General features: G+C 48.3%; 1 protein-coding gene across 7 annotated transcripts in view; it reads right to left on the bottom strand.

Annotated features, from left to right (window-relative positions):
• The window catches only part of LOC105497977 (potassium calcium-activated channel subfamily N member 3), a 164937-nt gene that overhangs the window by 14956 nt on the left and 128895 nt on the right, over positions 1-21086 (bottom strand). For 4 of the 7 annotated variants that reach the window (XM_011769619.3, XM_071084621.1, XM_071084611.1 and 1 more), the window contains 3 exons: positions 14543-14587; positions 10524-10665; positions 3334-3444 (listed from right to left, as the gene is read on the bottom strand). In XM_011769619.3, coding sequence (XP_011767921.2) covers positions 3334-3444; positions 10524-10665; positions 14543-14587 — 298 coding nt within the window. Of the gene's footprint in view, positions 1-3333; positions 3445-10523; positions 10666-14542; positions 14588-19464; positions 20477-21086 lie in introns of those variants that run through there. The other 3 variants (XM_011769620.3, XM_011769622.3, XM_011769623.3) reach the window with 2 other exon arrangements.

Below are 21086 nucleotides of genomic sequence, written 5' to 3'. Positions count from 1 at the left end.
TCCTGACCTCATGATCTATCTGCCTCAGCCTCCCAAAGTGCTGGCATTACAGGTGTGAGCCACCGTGCCCGGCCAAGAGTTTCTAAGGATCATGTCTGATCTGAGAGTATTTCTTTTTTTTTTTTTTTTTTTGACAGAGTCTTGCTCTGTTGCCCAGTCTGGAGTACAGTGGCAGGATCTTGGCTCACTGTAACTTCCACCTCCCAGATTCAAGTGATTCTCCTGTCTCAGCCTCCTGAGTAGCTGGGATTACAGGTGCACACCACCACGCCCTGCTAATTTTTGTGTTTTTCATAGAGACAGGGCTTCACCATGTTGGTCAGGCTGGTCTCGAACTCCTGACCTTGTGATCCACCTGCCTCGGCCTCCCAAAGTGCTGGGATTACAGGCGTGAGCCACCGCGCCCAGTTGTTTAGCATCTTCTTGACCAATGAGCCACTCCAGCTGGACACAATGGGCCATTTGGAGAGGACAGAGGGCAGGCCAGGCATCCCCAGGGGAAGAAAGGTGGGGTTCTCTTGGGAGCAGTTCAAAGTCAGCTCAAACCAGAGCAGGCCAAGGATGCACACATCCAGTTTCGTTTCAATTAAGGTTATGTAAAAGAACCTTCAGAAGTTCTAGTCCTGCCAGCTTTGAAAATCTTCTCTCTGTAAGAACCATCCCTCCTGTGTTGTTTATTTCCTTGAGAAAAGATATTAGATATTAAAGGGACATTTCAACAGATTTAAGTGTTCTCAGAAAAAGGAGATGTTATTCAATTAAAAAGCTACCTTACATTCATGGATGAGCAATAAATATTTGTTGATTTGATTTTCAGTCCTACTTTTCAAGAAGTAAGTGGAATTGAGGAGGATGTTAGGGAATCATTTTTGAAAGATTAAAATTAGCAACCACAGTCTCATCTTCTACAATTATATTGCAGAAAAATTGTTTATTTTCCTGGCATACAAAGGAGCTGGCTTTCCTCAGCTTTATTTTCCTTTAGCGTCTGATTTACTTGGTGAAAAATGGAGAGGACAAAGGAATAACACCAAATACAAAGAATATACTTGGCTTCAAAAAGAAAACCAGAATAAACAGAGAAACTGCTAATGTCTCTACTCTTGGTAAACAGCTTATGAGAAGGCTTTGGAGGCAGAACAGCTCCCTGCCCTCACTCCAGCATGTAGTTTCAATTCAGTGAAACCTCAGTAAATTGCTTCAGGAAAATAGATGCAAGTGGATTTGCATTTGGGTGTTTCAATAACTTGAGTAATTTCCTCAATACTGAGCATGACTTTTGCACCCATTATTAGAGGGGGCTGAAAGAGAGTGGCCAAGTGGCAGAGTTCCCGGCAGGCCTTACTGTGGTAACAGCCTTCAATCACTGCCATCGTGATGTGACAAATCATGGCTTTTTTTGGTGCAGCTGATAGCTCAGGGCCGTGATGTACCAAGTACGAACACTTGAATGTCAACAACATAAGAATATTTGCCTGTACCAGTTCCTTTTAACATCTGTGAAGGCTCTTTACAAAATCCAATAAATGTAATCAAAGACCAAACAATCAAACACCATAAATAATTCTGCTGAGAAACTGGAGAGGCCTTGGCCACTGCACACTCTCCCACTGCCTTCCCCGAGAGCTCACTCGCAGCTCCCTCTGTCATTCTCTCTCTCTCTCTCTCTCTCTTTTTGTTCTTCCTTCCTGCCTTTGTCTCTATTTCTAACACATTGTTGCTGCGATGCAACATTAATCACTGAATATTTTCTGTAGCTTTCAAAAACCCAAAGCAACATTTGGTTGCTCATGGGTTCCTTAACCTACTTTAGTCCTAAATGAAAAAGACTATGGAGGCCAAGACACGGACACAGGGTTTTAACTCTGCCTCGTCTCAGAAAGAGGACAGTCTTGCAGGAAATCATCTTACTCACCTTCCTTCAGGCTGTAGTTCTAAAGAATTTTCCATAAAAGCTGTCCTTGAATAAACAACTCCTGCCTTGCCCATTTGGCCTGCTGTTATTCTGGAAGGCTTGTATCTGTCTCTTCTAAATGGGCCTTTTCGTCTCTGCCATTTCAGTGGGGTATCCAACTTTCAGCAGCAAATTGGTCTACTCATTCCTGCATATTTTCAGATTTTCATCTTCCATAACTACTTTCGTAATGGTTCAAGTGAGAAACGTTACCCGGAAAACCCAAAAGGGAAAAATTGGATGATGACGTTTTGATGAACAATTTTATTTAGGAATGTGGGCTCTACTAGAATGATTCCTTTTTTTTTTTTTTTTTGAGATGGAGTCTTGCTCTGTCGCCCAGGCTGGAGTGCAGTGGTATGATCTCGGCTCACTGCAACCTCCACTTCCTGGGTTCAAGTGATTCTCCTGCCTCAGCCTCCTGAGTAGCTGGGACTACAGGTGCCTGCCACCATGCCCAGCTAATGTTTGTATTTTTAGTAGAGACGGCATTTCACCATGTTGGCCAGGATGGTCTCAATCTCTTGACCTCGTGATCTACCTGCCTCAACCTCCCAAAGTGCTGGGATTACAGGCGTGAGCTGCTGCGCCTGGCCTAGAATGATTCTTTAAATGATTTTTTTTAAAGGATTAGACTTAGGTACATTTTCAATATACTTTTATAGTTTTAGGTACATTTTCAATATAGTTTTGCCCTTCCTAATGAGAATCCTGAAAATATTTGAGCATAAACAAAAAACATTGCCTCATACTGGCTGATTTTCATCAGGCAAAGGGGCAGGTTATACCATTGTAGGCTATTAATTAAATTACCAGGAAAATTATTTGGCTGCCTGAACCATGCACAGCGATCGAACAGAAGGCAGGAACCCATCGTGTGAAGATGCTGTTTCCATTTTGTGTCTGGGGCTCCCTCAAACATGCCCTTTAAAAGCCTGGTGCAAACCCATACGACATGACCATTTTCTTTCTCTCTTTCTTTCTTTTCTCTCTTTCTCTCACTTCCTTTCTGTCTTTCTTCCTTTCTTTTTGAGATGGAATCTCACTCTGTTATCCAGGCTGGAGTTCAGTGGTGCAATCTTGGCTCACTGCAACCTCCGCCTCCCGGGTTCAAGCAATTCTCTTGCCTCAGCCTCCTGAGTAGCTGGGACTACAGGCACCCGCCACCATGTCCAGCTAATTTTTTGTAGTTTTAGTAGAGATGGGGTTTCAGCATGTTAGCCAGGATGGTCTTGATCTCCTGACCTTGTGATCGACCCACCTCGGCCTCCTAAAGTGCTGGGATTACAGGCGTGAGCACCTGGCGGACCATTTGCTTTCTCATTGGCTTCCACTGTGGTGTTAAGTCCCCCATAAGACATGGCTGTGTAGCATCTTACCCGCTTGGTGAGCTGAGTGTCCATCATGAAGTTATGAACGTGCTTCTCTGCTTTGGTGAGTTCCAGCTTTCGGGCCACCACGGCCACCACAAGGGCAGTGCAGCCTGCACCCTGTGGGGGGACATCAAGAGGACCAGAGGGGAAAGAACACATCATTAAGAGGCAAGACGAGAGACTCAACACGCCTGGCGCCCACAGGGGTAGTTTCCTGGGAGTGGAGTGGGAACTCGAGCTCTCTGGCTGGTCATGACCAAGCCACAAAATCTGTCGAAATCTGTCAGGACTCTGATGTCCTGACCCACAGAGAGGTCGGCAGTGCCCCTTGGGTTGTGCTCTGCAGCTGACTTCTGGGAGGCTGAGCTAGCCAGTTTCAATGGAGAAGGATGCTGGGTGGTGCTGAGACTTTGGGGGGTTTAACCAACAGATAAGCACCTGGCCACCTGCCAAGCTGTGTAGCGGAAGACAGAGGGGCCAGCACACACGGGCCCTCTCTCCCTCAGGCAGGTCTCCATCCCACTGCCAGCTCTAGACCAGCGGGCCCGGGAGGAAGGCAGGCAGGACATCAGCTGGGTGCAGATGGAACACCTGTCAGTGGCTGAGAGTGTTCCTGAAAACAATCTAATGAAGAGCCAATACCTTTCCCCAGGGCTTGTTTCACAGAGGGTACCCAGGTTGGCACGAACACATGCACTCAGTGACTGTGCTTGCTCTGCGGTTGGGCTTTTTCACCTGAGGGTTTACGCTATGACTCAGCACAAGGAATCGGTTCCTTCCTGCCTTCACCAGGAGGCTCATGAATTCACCACCATGCAGAGATTTTAAACACAACACCACTTCTGCTAGATCAAAACCAGGATTTTAAGTGAGCCCGCAGCAGACCCTTGGGATTTACCGGAACAGCGATCCTAGTCTGCTCGGTAGGTCCATGCCAGGGGAGCCCGGGAAAGGGTGGGCAAGGAAGCAGGCTCTGCTGAGCCCCAAGAATGGTGAGACTCACTTTTTCTGTCCTAATCTTCTGGGTGCATGCTTGACTGTCTGGGAAATAAGCAGGGAATTCCCTGCACATTCCAACATTCTCCCGACACATTTTAAAATCATCTTCGCTGGGCTTCTTGGTTGGCTTGTGAGCACAGGGGGACGTCGAAGACTCACTACTCCCCTGGCTCTTTGGCAGGCAGCCGGAATCAGCCCCCTCCTTCTGCGAGCGGACTCTCATCAGAGACCATCGCCCTCTACCTGCACGCTATGCCCTGTGCTGCCCTGACCACCACTCATGGAAAGAGATGATGAACTTACTAAAGCCAACAACTGAATCCTAGATGTCAAACAGTAATTCTAGTTGCTACAGAACCCAGTCTAGCAGATGAGGTCCCAGACTGGAAGGAATCTGTCAGTAACATTTTTGGCTCATCAGGTCTTACAAAATGTGTGAGAAGCAGAAAAGAATGTTTTTCAAAGGTACTATAATCTATAACCGACTTGGAAGGAATGCATATGGGTGGATCCATTCCCTACTCTCTCTTTTAGAATCTCTTTCTCTCTTTATCCCACAGGCTGACAAAGGCTAGCCTGTGTGAAGTTTCGATGTGGTTGAAGTTCACAATGCTTTCTCCTCGTTTCCCACAAGGGTCCCCATTAAAACAATCTAGTGTTTCTCAGTACATTGGTTGGCCTTTTCACAAAGTGAAAAGAACCAAGTCTGTGTGAACTTTCCTTTTCTGACCTCATTTTCCTCTTTTGTTCAAGGACGGCTGTGTTTTTTCAGCTTCTGTGACTTACAGGAGACTCTGTGCCCAGTTTTCAAAGGATCTGGGCAGTTGCACAGCCTGGTCTGTAGCTGTAATCAATCTAGCCAGGCCTCCAAAAGCAAAAAATAGCTTAAAAGAAGCCATCCTAGAGGGAAGATGTGTGCTCCCTTCCCCTCGACCGGACAGAGTGTCATCCCTCTCCTTTATATGGAGTTCCAAAAGTACTTTGGGCTGAAAGCCTAAAAAGAGGGCTATATCATAGCATTAAAAATGGAACATCAGATGGAGAGGGTTCTCCCCAGGCTCCATTCTCCCTCCTCTTGCTGGGCCCAAGCAAAACTCTACTTAAATCATCCCTGAAAGCTGAGGTCCAATGGGCCTGAAGAGGGAGCTTCCCTGCACCATGCTACTTTGAGAATGTAATCACAACAATCAATCATCCACCATTCCAAATTTCCAGGGTCTAGATGGGGTGTTTCACAGCTCCTGCCATGGCCCGCACTTTAACTGGCTGAATGCAGGGGGCTTTTAATTAGAAACTACAGTGTTTTATCTAAGGAACCATCTGTCTCACACGAGGAAGATACATTTCTCTCTGGAGGCAGGACAGTGGACTAGATGGCACTTCCCAGTTTCTTTCAACATAAAGATGTCATGACTCCCTTGTGAGTACCTCTGTAGAGGATGCTGCATTCTTAACCCTTAATTCCAACTTAAATGGATGCTCTCAGCTTCATTTTTCCATTGACTGGATGTAATTGGGGCAGTCACCAGTAATGACACCTAACCTGGATTAAGAGGCAACCTCATAAAGATGGGGCCAGACATCAGCAGCCTTCAGAAAGTCGTGGAGGAATGCTGAAGCCTAGACTGCTGAGCCTCTGCAGACTGTGCGGCGTGTGGAGAGGGAAAATGAAGAAGGGAGAGAAGACAATGGGAACACGAGAGAAGAGGAGGGGAGGGGAGGGAAGGAGAGAGGAGAGAGAAGAGAAGAGAAGGGGAGGGGAGGGGAGAGGAGGGGAGGGGAGGGGAGGGGAGGGGAGGGAAGGGAAGGGAAGGGAAGGGAAGGGAAGGGAAGGGAAGGGAAGGGAAGGGAAGGGAAGGGAAGGAAAGGGAAGGGAAGGAGAGGGGAGAAGAGAAGGAAGGTGGCTGCAGGGAGAGGTCAAGCTGGGCAGAGAATGAGATGGGGAACAAGTTGTGTTACATCCTAAACAGCAAGGGTCAGGGGGGTAAAGAGAGAAGGAGGAGGCTGAGGAATAAGAAAAAATGATGGGCTGATGGGATTGAGAGAGGAAGGAAGAACAAGGAGCCTAAGGCTTGAGCCAGAAGTCAATGGTCCATTTTGGCCCTTTAGAGGACATGAAGGAAGTGCCAAGGGATCCCACCCTGCTGTGTCCATCTTCAATTGGTATAAGACTCGCCTGTCCCCTGGGTCCCCTTTGGGATGCTGGGCCCTTTCACTTAGGTGAGTTAATAGTCTGACAGGCCACAGGGGCAGCCTGGCAGTGCTGTGTCACGTGGCAGTGATGCAGGTTAGTTTTAAGAGACAAATCGCTGAGGGCCTGGCTAACCGTGGAATCTTGGAAATGGCTGGTGGGCAGAGGGGGTGTGTGAGGAGGGAGGAAGCAGGACGGGAAAGGGTAAACAGCTGCTGCTATGACTTCCCTGGGGTCAGACTCGGGGGAAGAGCCATGACTCAGCCTTTTGCTTTCAGATATGCCAAGTCCTGAACCACAGGGGACAAAACTAGAGTCCCTGGATCTGCGCTGTCCGACTTCCAGTTCTGTGGGGAGAGGGGAGGAGATGGGGTCTACTTCTGATGAGCTGGAACTTCCCAAGGCACGTGGGCGAGCAGGGAGCACCGAGTGCACGGAGGGAGGGTGGCTGGGACGGGGTGAACACGCCTAACTCTAGAGATTCGGACCCAAATCGGGACCGAGACTCCTCCACACCGGTCCTCCCACCTCTTGTTTTCAAGAAACATTTTCCAGCTGGAAAACCTTAGAAGCTGGAAAAACAAGTATCCCAAGGGGAAAAGTATGAGGTGTTCTTAACTAAAGAAGCATAAAATAAAATAAAACACAAATGAAAGTGACAAATGGAGGAGGGAAGCCTGGAGGATTTACAGTTGGATTCTGTTTCTGCAACAGATTCCATGCAACAACTAAAATAACATCAATTGGTTTGAAACCAAGGTGTTTCGGGAGAAGCTCATCTTCTAAAACTGACATTAAGCAGATGTCTTGCTGAGCCCTCTTTTTGCCTCCTCCCAAAATGACTCAATTTGTGCTACCTTTTACTTCATCATCACTTTCCCTTGGCAGTTCAGACGCATCTCTCATGAGGCCACTGGGGAAAAGCTCAGCGTCCCCGCAGACATTGGAAGCTTTTGCCTGTTTGTCCATAACTCATGAAGGGTCTACAGAGTGAGTCCAGCTTTAGAAAGAGGCTAGATTGAAACAAAGTTATGCCAAGCAGCCTTGAGGGGCTCTGGGGTCTTCCAGATGCCTGCAGAACCAGAAGGTCAGCATTGCACATATTTTACGTTGCATTGTCATTTCCAATTCTGGATACTAAATATTGACAGCTTTCTCTCTACTGTGTTGTCACTGTGATCATGAAAAATCCTTATGGAAAGATGCTGGACTTTAATGTAGCTGCTTTTGTGGGTGAAATCTCTCAAACACACCAGGTCTGTGCCAGCCACGGCAAGTTGTTCAGACAATTATATACCCTGCTTAATGGCTGATAATTACATCGTTACTGGGATTGCCAAGAGAAAACAATGATTAAGACTATTTACAGGCCACACACACACACACACACAAATCCTTCCTTTCCCTTCCCAAGCAGGCCTTGCCTTGGCCTTCGTGGTGTCCATGGTAACCAAACAGGAAGCCCTACCTTTAGTAAAGGCACTTGCAATAATAATTGGGAGCTATACATAGTGTTGGGAGGTTGGGAGGAGGAGGGGAAAGGATCCTCAGCAAAGTGAAACCCTGGCTAGGAGTGACTCAGCTAGAAAAATCACATTTGCTAGAAAAATGCCACCAGGGTTCCTCACTGTGGCTGACCCCAGAGTGAGGCGACTGACTTTAATTTGGGTGAAAAACACTGACAATGAATAGAGGAAACCTCCCTGTTCCTGTATATAGAAAGGTATATATTTATGCACAGGGTTTTGTACAAAAAGAGATGAAAGGCCTGGGCTGTATTCTTCATATGGAAGGTGGGGATTGGATTGGGTCCTCCTCATCCATTTGTTCTTTCCACTTTGATCACACCTCCATCCACAGGGAACGGAACACTCCCTCTGGGGGAGCGCTGCAGAGCCAGACAGCAAAAGCGGGTGCTGAAAGACAAGCAGCCCCCGGACCCCAAGGAGAGGCAGGGGTCGGGCAAGGGTCTCGCCTGTTCCGCTCAGCTGTGCCAGAGTAGAGCCAGGAGATGCGAAGTCCAGGAACCAGGAAGCCGGGTCCTTAGGGTGCTGCTTCTTGGATGGGGCACAGCTATGTGCTGAGAGGGAGAAAGTCTGGTATTTTAAAATAACAGAGGCTCCCCGCAGGGCCCATCCATCTATTGGCAACCCTGTTCTGTACCAGCCCTGGCTGACAGCTGGTTCTGAGGCACAAAGCCCACACCCCAGGAGTGGCTCTAAGAAGGAAAGCTTTGGCCTTTGGTGGCATTTCATTCTTTTCTGGTAAGAAGCATCTTTCCCTGGTTTCCTCATGACAGTTGGTGCTATGCCAAGACAAGCTCCTACTAACCGATGGAAGATATTTGTTCTAAAGCCTTGCACTTACCCATGATTTATCACAACCCCAGCGCTAAGCTTTTTGTCATTAGCTGCTGTCGTAGGACCTGCTTGCTAATAGGGACCTGCCCTGGACTGGAGTCAGAAAGGAGGAGAGAGCCTGGCCCCTCTTGCTCAGCAGGCCGACTGCCCCAAGCCTTGGTCTGACTGTCTGGTCCACCAATATCAGCCCCAGGAAACCAACGAGGCAGACTGGGGTGGGGAGTGTGGGCAGCCCCCAGACCTGCGGCCCTCCCTTTCCACTGCAGAAAGCGGTCACTGCCCTTCCAGAAAGGGGGTCTTCATCTCTCTGGGAGCAATGGGGGTGACGAATGGAATCTGAGGGATCACTGCAAGGAAGGATTTTCACAAAGGTGTGAGGGGGGCTGTGGAGCGGGGGTTGTCCTTGGGAGGGCTGCAGTCTCCAGCCATGGAGACCCAAAGCCACGCCACCAATGGCCTGTCCACTTCTCACCCCGCCACCTCCCCCAGCACTACCCAGGCTTAGATGTGCTTTCCTCTTTCAGCCTCAGTTTCCGCCTCTGAAAAAAGTGTCCAACCCTGCTCTGACACTGTTCTAGGATTCCAGGACGAAGGCCAAAGAGCAGTAGCTGCCTGTCCTGGACCCGAAGTGCAACAAGACCAAGGGAACACTTCACTAATTTGCAACTGAAGGACACTGAGGACACCACCAACACTGACCGGTGTGTGACCGCTTCTCGTTTTCAAAGCACTTGAACATAAATCATTGCATTTGGTCCTTGCACAAGTGGGGAGGGCAGGGCAAGCCCTCCATCTCTACTTTCCCCTGGAAGATGCTCAGGCCCAATAGCCAGAGTGCCTGGCCCAGGGTCCACAGTGAGCAGAAACTCAGACCCCACATCCCTCTCATAAGGCACACTGTGGTGGCCATGTGACAGGCGAGAGCGTGTGCCTCTGCGAGAGTGTCGAGTGTGGGTCGTAGGGCACTGGGCAAGAGAGATACACCTTGAAAGGGCACAGCACACCTGCTGGGCACCTGGGGATGGGATCACAGCCTTGCCGAATGCCAGTCCTGCAAAGCACTTGGCACTTAAAGCCCAGCCCCACCATAGGCAGAAGTGGAAGCAGAAGCCTGGGAAAGGCAAGAGCCAGCCCAGAGCCACATGGCCAGCCCCGTCCAGGACACAGGTCCCAAAAGCCAACTCAGTGCTCTATCCCCAGTCCCTGCTTCTGTGAGTTCCAGCTAAACATGATCAGAAATGGTGCCAAGGTCTGTGGGACCAAGGGAACAGGAAGGAGGACAATAAACTGCAAGCCCCAATGCTCACTGGAGGTGAGCAAACTGGGGGGCTGCACAGCAGTGCAGTGGGCATCAGAGCATCAGGCCAGGACCAGCTTCACCCAGCCAATTTTGAGGGAGCTGTGAATAGACCATTAACTGCCAGGAGTCCAGGTCTCATTCTTACCTTAGAAAAGTCAACTGAAAAGTGAGAAACCATTGCAGATTTCCCACCTGCCTTTTTATGTATAGGGGACACACACGCAGGTTGGTTAACTAACAGCCGCCCCCCACACTGTGGCTAGGAAGGCCCCTATGTGCTTGCAAGAAAGAGTTCTGCTCTTTGCCACATTTTGAGGGTAGGGAATGGGCAGAGGCGGGTACTCACCATAATGCCAGTAAGGAGACAGACACCTTTCCCACAGTATGTGTGGGGCACCATGTCCCCATAACCAATGGAAAGGAATGTGATGGAGATGAGCCACATGGCACCCAGAAAGTTACTAGTTACGTCCTGCTGGTCATGGTACCTGCCGAGGGGAAGACAGGAGTTAGTTGATGAACAGCCATTCCCGGGAGTAAGGGCTGTGGGCAAACCTAGAGGGGGGAAGGAAATGAGATATTTGGCTGAGGAAGAGGCAGCAGTGACAGTGGCTCACACAGATCTCTTTAGGCTACTGAAGGGGCTGCGACTGTGCCCACCCAGGTCCCACCTGCAGCCCCCCATCCCGTTGGCCTCCTGCCATGAGCTTGGTCCCAGAGATAAAATGTTTTGTCATGATTTGCACCTCACTGTAGACACCCTTTTAGTGTTGGTAAGATAGCTTTGGATGAAATCATGCAGTAATAAAATTCAAATTTTCCCTTCCAAGCCGACAGTCTAAATGTATGTGGATGTGATTAATCTGAAATCACAAGCTCCTGAACAGGGAAAATGTCAAAAAAAATTATCAAACATACTCAGCGATTTCCTCTAAGAAAGTTGAAGCATTTCAAAGACCGGTATCTCCCGGGGGGTCTAGAGGGAAGCTGTGGTGGCTGGGGCTCTCGTGGAGCTATCTCTAGAGGGGGCTCTGGAGTGTCCACAGAGACCTGCCTTTCTGAGTCTGACAGGGACTTGTACTTGCCCCGCCCTGAGACGAACCAGCTGGAAACATCAGCACCATTTCCTCTCCGGATGCCTATTCCACCTCATCCCCTTCCTCCCTCCCTTCAACCCCAACACCAAGGCCTGCTGCATGCCAGGCTCTGTGCCAAGTACTGAAATACAGAAATGAACACCATACAGCCCCTGCCCTCAGAGACTCAGCCCAGGAGAGGGGTTTGTCAAGGAGGCAGGCATCTGCAGAGGGGTGCAATCAGGGGGTGGACAAGGTGCCCTGGGGATAGAGGCAGAGGGCAATGACCTTGACCCAAACACATGAGGGTCCACAGAGGTGCCACAGAAGAGCAAGGCTTGCATTTTCCAGGCAGGCCCAGAGGAATGGGTGCTCTGGGCAGAAGACCCTAATGAAAGCCCAGGGCTTATACAAAGTGCAGCAAGGGAGCTGGTTGCAGGCTGGGTGGCAGGGCTGGTGAAGGTGGATCCTCTTCCAAACCGTTCTCTAATGGGATCAGCCTGAACAACACACAATAGACTCTTCATTTTATAATGTAGGGCTTCACTTCTTGATAAAATCTCCTCTTAGCCACTTGGAGGCCACTGGACGGGCAAGCTAAAAACAAAGGGCCAGGGAGACCAAACCAACTAGGTTGGATAGAGTAGAAAGTCATTTAGGAACCTGAATCTATGGAAGTCAGTTACCATCAGGGCTTCCATGAGTTAATGAACACAATGTGCCGGGACAGGCCTAGCACAAGGAGGCCCCTAGAAGGATTCGCTGCCATCATCAGGGATCTCCACGCCCCCACAGGGTCTGTGCCCAGCGAGTGATAGGCAAACGCTGCTTTTCCTTCCCTTGCCACCTTAAGTGAGGCGTGCAGGGCAGGCTGCATGTATAGGTGCATCGAGAGATGGGCCTGGAAGGAGGCAGGAGTTCAGCCAGTCAGAAAGGAGACAGGGCCATCAAGTCAGGGAGCAGCAAGAGCACAGTATGATGGATACTGTGCGCGTATTGAGCACCTGCTGTGTGGCTGGCACTTTGTACGCGAACATTCTAATCTCACAACAGCCTTTAAAGTATTTCCCAGGTAAGCAGCAGGAGGCACAGAGACACTGGGTGACTTGCCCAAGGACACACAGGAAGCAAAGCCCATGCTCCTTTCACTGTTTCACTCAGTATCAGAGGCAAAAGCGACTGGCATGTGTCTTGGGGATAATGAGGAAGCTTCGGTGAGAGGAGATCGCCTGGGCTCTAGTAGCAGGCGACCAGGGGGCTTCAGAGACCAGGGGTCAGATTTAGGAAGGCCTGGAATTCTGGGATAAGCAGCTTGGATTTTGCCTTAGAGGCCTTAGAAGAGACTCTGGGGTTCTTGAGCACAGGAATGACAAGATGACACAGCTTGCTGGGAAGAGTGGTCTGCGGGTGGCGAGCAGAGTATTTGAAGAGACAGGACACAGAGGTGGGGTGGCCAGGCAAGAAACAGGTGTGCAAAGCTGGGACAGAGACTCAGGCCACAGCCTTTCTCACCCACCAGAGCCTGGCCCCAGCAGATCCCTGTGAGCACATCAGTGGTGGGCTCTCCAGCCCACTTGAGCCCTTGGCCAGCAACTGGGGACCCGGCGGGTGGCATGGCATTAGCCTTTTTGTGGCTGTCTGCACAAGGTACTTCTGGGGACATCTGAAGGAAAGATACCCCCTCCCCAAAGCTCTGCTGATGAGATGGCCTTGCCTGCCCTCTCCATCTGCTACACTTGCTCCCCAGGGATGCTCTGTTACCACCCTGAGGGCCCCTGGCTGGCTGCATGGGCCTCATGTCCCCTGGCGGGGCCTGCCTTTGCTCCCCTGGCTATCTTTGAGTAGCACAGGCTGGTGGCTCCCAACTCGGATTCCCGGGATTCATCTACCCCTGACTGTGGCCCAGCGTGGCAGCCCCTCCCAGCTCTGCTGTGGCCTTCGACAGACAGCTGCCTCCCTGCCTGCTCGCTCTGCCCGCTAGGCCTTCAGGTCAATGCAACCCCTCCCCTCCCAGCAGGCTGCTCTCTGGCTGGAGGGATGGCGGCAGACGCTGACCCTCAGACCCTGTGCTGAGACAGTGGTGAAAACATCAGACTTTAGCTTTTCTAAAGCAAGACTTCAGTGACTGTGGGAGGGGACACAGAAGGGAGAAGACGTAAAGGCAGCTCCATGCCACAAGCCGGCAACACATAAATGTAGTAGAGTCACAGCCAGGGTCCTCAGTTCTTCCAAAAAACATTTTCTGGAAGACAAGTCTTGGGTAAGGTCTGAGGAAGCGTGGTTGAGGCAGTTTAGCAGTGAGGAGTTGAGCTGAGCCAGTGATCTTGGGCTGGGCTGGGCTTGCCTGGCTTGGAGCTCCAGCTCCAACGTTTAGTAGCTCCATGGCTGTGGGCAAGTGACGTACCCTCTCTGTCACTCAATTTCCTTATCCGCTGATGGGAGGATTAAGTAAAATAACCCACAAGCAATACCAGCACAGTGGCTGGCCCAAAGTAAGTGCTCACTAAATGTCGGCCATTATCGTTGCTGAGAGGGCGCAGGTGTTATCAGTCTGAGAAACAACAGACAGAAAAATACAGGGGCATGGATTTACACGTGCAGTGGAGTGGTGAGGCATTCATGAAGACGTCTTGAAGTTTAGGCTGGAGAACTATTTGATACAGATACAAAATAAATCAACTGTAAGTTCTTGGACAAAGAAAGGACATGAGACACTTGGTATCTGAAAATTCTTCTACATGCAAGACTGACTACAGAGGTCAGGCCCCAGATAAGGAACGCTGCTAGAAGCTTTGCAGGTGTCCAGGGAGAAGCAATGGAGAGCCTTGAATACCTAACTATGAAGTTAGGGTTTAATCTGTAGCCCATGCTCTGTCACATCATGGGTTTTGTTGTGCACACGGGTCTCCACAGTCCTCTTTTCCCTGCAAACCCTGAGGATTAAATTCGCGCTCCCTGGCTGTTTGACTGCCCTTAGGATCATGGAGCATCCTATTCATATGTGGGAGGATGCCAAGGTAAAGAGATTAGAGACCAAAGTGGAATTACATATAAATTATATTCTTGTGGGTTTCTTTTTTCATTCACCGTAATAAATTTCTGTGGGTGCTAACTGTGTGTGCTGAGCAGAGGAGATGAAGGTCTTGAGAGTGTCCTTCGTTGTTTGTCAGCCTTCAGTGATCGCTCCTCTGGTGGGGGCTACAGAAGATGCTGAGATGAATTGGACATGCACCCTGCTCTCCAGTGGCTTGGAGCATCGTCATGGAGATAAGACATGCATGTAACTCACCAAGCAGGAAGTGATGAGCCAGAAGGCTGGGCTGGTGATTCAGGACTGTGGGAGTAGAGAGGAGGGAGAAAAGGTTTCTAAACCTATTCACAATTTTAGAGCGGTTTACACATGTCACAAATTCACATACTAATCTCGTGCTATTTTTTGCAATCGAAAATTGGGGGGCAGGGATAGCTCCATGTTTTTCTTTAAAGGCTGAGGAGGAAAAGATACAATTTTTCTTTGAGCTCAAGGGTAGTTATTACAGTTACTGATTTATCTTTCAGGGTGTGGACTATGGATTTTTTTTTCACCTCTTAACATGAAATAAATGAGAGATACAAATGACTATATGACTTGGCAAAGATGGTAGAGACGTATGTCTACTTTTGCTCCCTCAAATCCCTTACAGCTCAAAATTGTTAGTCCCCTACTTTTAAAAATAAACAGGCAACCAGGAATCCCCAGACAGCCAGGAGTCTCTAACATTAAAGACACAGATCAAACCAGTCAATTAAACAAACAAAAAGAAGGAACTCTGGATCAAATACAGACCATTCACAGAGAGAACTCTTGAAAGAAAAACCCTATAATTAACGTAAGAGAGATAAAATAAGATACTAGACCCACGAGACAAGAATGGAATGCTGTATGAAAAAAGTCTTCCTAGAGGGGCTAGAAGATAAATCGAGGAAGTCTCCCAAAAAGCAGAAAAAGACAAAGAATGAAAATGAAAGAAAATATGAAGTTGGGCATTGTGGTGCGTGCCTGTATCCCCCAGCTGCTTGGAGGCTGAGGCCGGAGAATTGCTTGTGCCCAGGAGGTTGAGGCTGCAGTGAGCTAAGATTGCGCCCCTGCACTCCAGGCTGGGGACACAGCGAGACCCCCCACCATCTGTTAAAAGGAGAGAAAGGGAAAGAAAATATGAGAAAATCAGTGAATCAGTCTCCCAATTCAAATAGTAGGAGTTACAGAAAGAAACAACTGGGGGGAAAAGAAGGAGAGAAGTAATTATTTTAAAAATCATTCAAAAATAAAAATCCCCATAACTTAAGGGCATGAGTTTCTAGAGCAAAGCCTCACTGTCCCCAGCACAGCAGATGAAAATAGATGCACACCAAGGCACATTATTGTGAAATTTCAGAACACCAGGGGAAAGGAGACAATCCCACAGAGCTTTAGGGGTTTTGAGGGAAGGTATAAAAGAGGCCAGATACGAAGAACCAGAAATTACAACAGCTTTGGACTTTTTGACAGCAACACTGGAAGCTAGAAGGCCATGGAATAAAGCCTTCAAAATTCTGGAGGAAAATTATTTCCAAATCAGAATTCCAAACCAGAGACCAGAAATCTGAATCGGCCAAAGTATGAGTTCAGTCTGAGGGTGGAATGAAGACATTTTCAGATATGCAAGGTTGTCACGGGTTTGCCTCCCAGGCACCCTCTCTCAGGAAGCCACAGGAGGTATGCTTCACCAAAACAAAGAAGTAAACCAAGGAGGAAGACAAGGGATAAAGGCAATGAGCTCAGGGTGATGGTACCGGGAGGTCCCCGTAGGACAGGTGCACACCAGGCGCGGAGGACAACCTGTCCAGGCTGGAGCAGGTCGAGAGGCTCTGGGAGACACTTCCAAGGAGATGAAATTGATAGAAAATCTAATGTGCCTGAACATCCTGAAGAGAGATTTAGACAACTGCCAGGGTTTGCACTTGATTTAATGACAAATACATAGAAAACTAAGCAAACGCACAAACATGATCATTAACAACTCCACGAAAAATGAAAAGTTCCGCAGGAAGGGAAAAGTTATATTTTACTACAAGGCGGCTCAACTATGAATAGAGTCAAATTAGTGTTGACTGACTAATGTAAACACTGATTACTGCTTTAACCAAAATTATGATATAATTATAAAAGGAAGATGAAGGGTGAGGAAGAGTTGGAGAAGAGGAAAGGGAGCTGAATTTTCATCTCTCAGAGTGGGAAGGGAATAGGTAATACCTAAACAAACCAAAGCATCAGAGGATAGCAATACACACATATTACTCACAGACATGGAGGCAAATACTAAAACTAATTAGCAAAAGGAGGTAAAAGTAGCTGCCTCTGGAGAAGGGTAAATGGGAAGAGCTGGTGGAAGACAGCAAATACCACAGAAGGACTGACTCTGCAGTGTATGCACATACACTTTGTAACTTTGATCATATCAACAGAAAACCAAACCAAAGAGAAAAAAACAAAACTACACGCAACATTAAATGACATTAAGAAACACAAAAAGAAAATAAGCACCATGAACTCACCATCCAACTCCAATCTGTGGAATCTACTTGTGTGTTCTCTCCATTCTCAGCGCTCCCCACCCCAGGATCATCATTACCCTAAATGTCATGTTTATCATTTCCTCTTTTTCTTCATAGTGCTTCCACATAGGTAGGATTGCCTAAGCAATATGTAATTTCATTTGTCCTATTTCTGACCTTCATAAGGATGAAATCATACTACAAGAGTATGGTAGGAAGCTTCTCAAATGGCCTCGATATCCCCCCTCCTCTTGAGGTCTTCACACACTTTTGCAATCCTTTCCTTTTGAGTGTGGGCTGGACCCAGTAACTGGTTTTTAACACATAGAGTGTGGCAGAAGTGATAGACTTTCATTTCTGAAGTTAGGTTATGGTACGATCATGGTTTTTGTCTTGGGTGATCTCTCACTAGTTCTCTTTTGGATTGCTCTCCCTGGGAGAAGCCACTGGCCATGTCGTGGAGGCAATCCCGTGGAGTGCCACATGGCAAGGGACACAGCCTGCCAATCACTACATGAGTAGCTTAGAAGCAGGTGCTCTTTAAGTGAATCCTTGAGGTGAGATGATAGCCCTGGCTGACAGCCTGACAATCTCATGAGAGACCTTGAGCCAGAGGTACCCATTTAAGCTGCACCTGAATTCCTGACCCACAGCAACTGTGAGATAGTAAATGTCTGTTGTTTTTAGCTGCTAAATTTTGGAGCAAGTTGTTATGCAGCAACAGATAATTAATACAGTGAACCCTTCTATGAATTGCTTCCTTTCTGTTCAACATATATATTATACTGACATATGTGGCTATAGGGTATTTTTATTCCTGTATTGTATTTCATCGTATGAATATGCCATGATTTATTTATTCATTCATCTATTGATGGACATTGGGATAGCTTACAGGTTTTTCCTCTAATCAGAAATACTGCTACAAACATTGTTTTTATTGACTTATTGTTATTATGTTTTTAGAGACAGGGTCTTGCTCTGTTGCCCAGGCTGGACTGCAGTGGCACAATCATAGCTCACTGTAGCCTCGAACTCTGAGGCTCAAGAGATTCTCCTGCCTCGACTTCCTGAAATGTTGGGATTACAGCTATGAGCCACCTCACCCAGCCCAAACATTCTTAATCATAGCTCCTGGTACACTGCATAAGAGTTTCTCTAGGACACATACCTAAGACTGGGTTTGCTGGTTTGTAGGATATGTACATATTTTACTTCATTAGAAAATGCCAAGTTGTTTTCTAAGATGCCAGTGCTAATTAGGCTTCCACCAGTGGTGGAGAAGAATTCCTGTTGCTCCATATCCTCATTAACACTTGCCATGATCTGACTTTAGTCTTCGCCAAACTCGTGGGTGAATCGGGATCTCATCGAGATTTGACTTCACATTTCCATGATAAAAGCTTAAGTAGCCTTTCATATATTTCTGTGTCATTCATACTTTCTCTTCTGTGGCATGTCATTCATGACTTTTGTCCACTTTTCTATTGGCTTGTTTGTGTCTTGTTCTCATTTTAAAAGTTATATATTCTAGATAACAAGAATTTCATCAGTTTGTGTGTTGCAAATATCTACTTCCAGTGTGTGCCTTGCCTTTTTATTTTCTCTACGGTATTTTTGATGAATAGAAGTTTTAAATTTTACTGTAGGTGACTTTATCATCCTTTAATTTATAATTAGCAGTTATTTGGTTTCTGCAATAATGGTTCCCCCCCAAGATTGTAACATTTTTACATGTTTTAAAATGTTGCCTTTCTAAGTCTTTAATTTGCCTGGAATTGATTTTGCATATGGTGCGAAGCAGGGATACAACTTCATTTTTTTTCACATGGGTAAGCAATTATCTCAGTTTCACTTAATATGCAGACCATCCTTTCCCCCACTAGCTTTCAATGCTTCCTCTGTCTCATGAATTATATGTGGAAGTGGTACTATTTCTTGGTTCTCTATTCTGTTCCATTGGTCTATTTGTCTAACCCTGAAGTTATATTACAGTATTCTCTGTAGCCTTTCCTTGGTACATTCTCAGGGTCTAGCACATAATAGGTACTCACTAAAATGCTTGTGGGCTGAATAAGGCCTGCATGCTGCTTTTCCTGTCCCCCTACACAAGTGAGGCTTGCTTCAGTAATTCAGCGAATCATGTTAAAATGACTTCAGCTGTTCTCTTCGGCAGACTAAACCTTTGTCAAAGTGGCTGCCAAATTCCTTGAGCTTGGAGTCAGTTCTCACTATTAATAAGAACTCAGCTTCGTGACACTAGCTGTGATCTGTTACAGCACTAGGGTGACAGAAAATAAGCCAAAGTGAAATGACTGCCTCTTCTTCCTTCTTCTCCAAAAGAGTTTGAACACTTTTTAAAACCAGTTTTGTTAAAAAAATAAAATAAAATAAAATAAAAAGGATTATTTTCACATGGATCTACATGATATGATGGCTCTAGCCATTTGTCCTGGGTCTGATTTGTTGGAAATTTGCAGGCATTGAACCAGACCCTCTGCAGAACTCCAAAGCAGCCAAACGGACTGCTTTGTCCTTGCCTTCCAGTCAATCCTCAGAGCCACAGTCAGACCTGCCCACTGAGCTGTGAACCCTGTGCTTGAGAATTTCTCCAATGAAGAAGCCAACAACACATACCTGGCTTGGCCCCCTGGTGGCCTCTGACCCCCACCGGTGCCTCCCTCCTCGGAACACGGCCCTCCTCTGGCGTCTGCAGCGGCTCACCGGCCTGCTTTCCTCCCACTTCGACTGTGCCTTCTTGGCTTCCTGCTCTGACTGCCGCTTCAGCGTTGCTGTGCTCCAAGCTTGCCTTGCACACACAGCTCTCTTGCTCCTGTCACCCTGCCCTGTCCTCCCTGATGTCTTCTAACTGGCCCTTCAGGGCCCACTTCAAATCCCATCCTGACCCACCCAGCCAACCAGAGCTCTTTGCCTGTGTCTCACACACCACGTGGCATCAGCAGTATCTGCCTGCTGCCCGCACACCAGCTTGCGGAGAGGTCGCCTGGCTGGCTGGGGTCATGGCTGAACTCACAGGTTCCAGGGCCAGAACACCTGTTTGAATCCCGGCTTTGCACCTTAATGTCTACATGAACTTATCCTCAGTCTTCCTACCTGTAAAAGAGGATAATACTTGTACCACCTCACAGAGAGTTACCGTGAGGGTTAAAGGAGCTGATATGTCTAAAATGATTAGAGCAGTGCCAGGCACATAGGTGCACTAAAAAAAAGTGCTATTTTCATCGTGTGTGTCTATGGTTAGCCTTGGCATAGCAGAAAGAACACAAGATCTGGAGCCCAGAGACTGCCTTTCATGCCAAATGGCTCTGTGACCTTCAGCAGATCACTCCACGGACTCGGGGCCTGCTGCTTCTCCGGGGAAGCAGAGTGTAATGATGCCGTCCTGCCTGCCTCACGAGGCTGTGGTGAGGAGTGAATGTGCACGGGCTCCATCAGCCTTCAGCGAGTGATACAGACAGAGGCGTGTCACGGCCTCTGCAGGAGCCTCACACCCGGGGCTTCGTCCTAGCGACAAGGGCAGCCGCACGGAAAGAACAGGCAGCAGATGCTGCTGTGTAGGAAAACAGAAACTCCTCCCGGCTTCTCCTTTTAATCGTCGCTGTTCTTCTGGGTGGCTGCAGCCCCTTCTCTTCACATGGTGACTCGCAGCTTAAACCCCTTATCTCCATTAAATTCTGTCACCTCTGCTTTCAAAATATCTCCAGAATTGGAGCGCCTGTCATCCCTGGTCTGTGGCCACCCTGGACCAGCCCCACCCTCTCACCTCGTCCAACCCCGCCCTCTCACCTGGACCAGCCCCACCCTCTCACCTCGTCCAACCCCGCCCTCTCACCTGGACCAGCCCCGCCCCCTCACCTGGACCAACCCCGCCCTCTCACCTGGACCAGCCCCGCCCCCTCACCTGGACCAACCCCGCCCTCTCACCTGCTCCAGCCCCACCCTCTCACCTGGACCAGCCCCACCCTCTCACCTGGTCCAACCCCGCCCTCTCACCTGGACCAACCCTGCCCTCTCACCTGGACCAACCCCGCCCTCTCACCTGCTCCAGCCCCACCATCTCACCTGGACCAGCCCCTCCCTCTCACCTGGACCACTGCAGTAGTTGCCTCACTGGCCTTCCTGCTTCTGCCTGGGCGACCCTTGCCCCAAGCTAGTCCCGTTACAGCAGCCAGAGAGGCCCTCTAAAAAAAGTAAGACAAAAGTTCCTGTATCCCTCAGAAAAAAAGCCAAAGTCTCCT

This window comes from Macaca nemestrina, chromosome 1 (assembly GCF_043159975.1).
Source record: "Macaca nemestrina isolate mMacNem1 chromosome 1, mMacNem.hap1, whole genome shotgun sequence".
In the NCBI taxonomy this organism is placed as follows: domain Eukaryota; kingdom Metazoa; phylum Chordata; class Mammalia; order Primates; family Cercopithecidae; genus Macaca; species Macaca nemestrina.
This window is presented reverse-complemented; position numbering and strand designations above follow the sequence as displayed.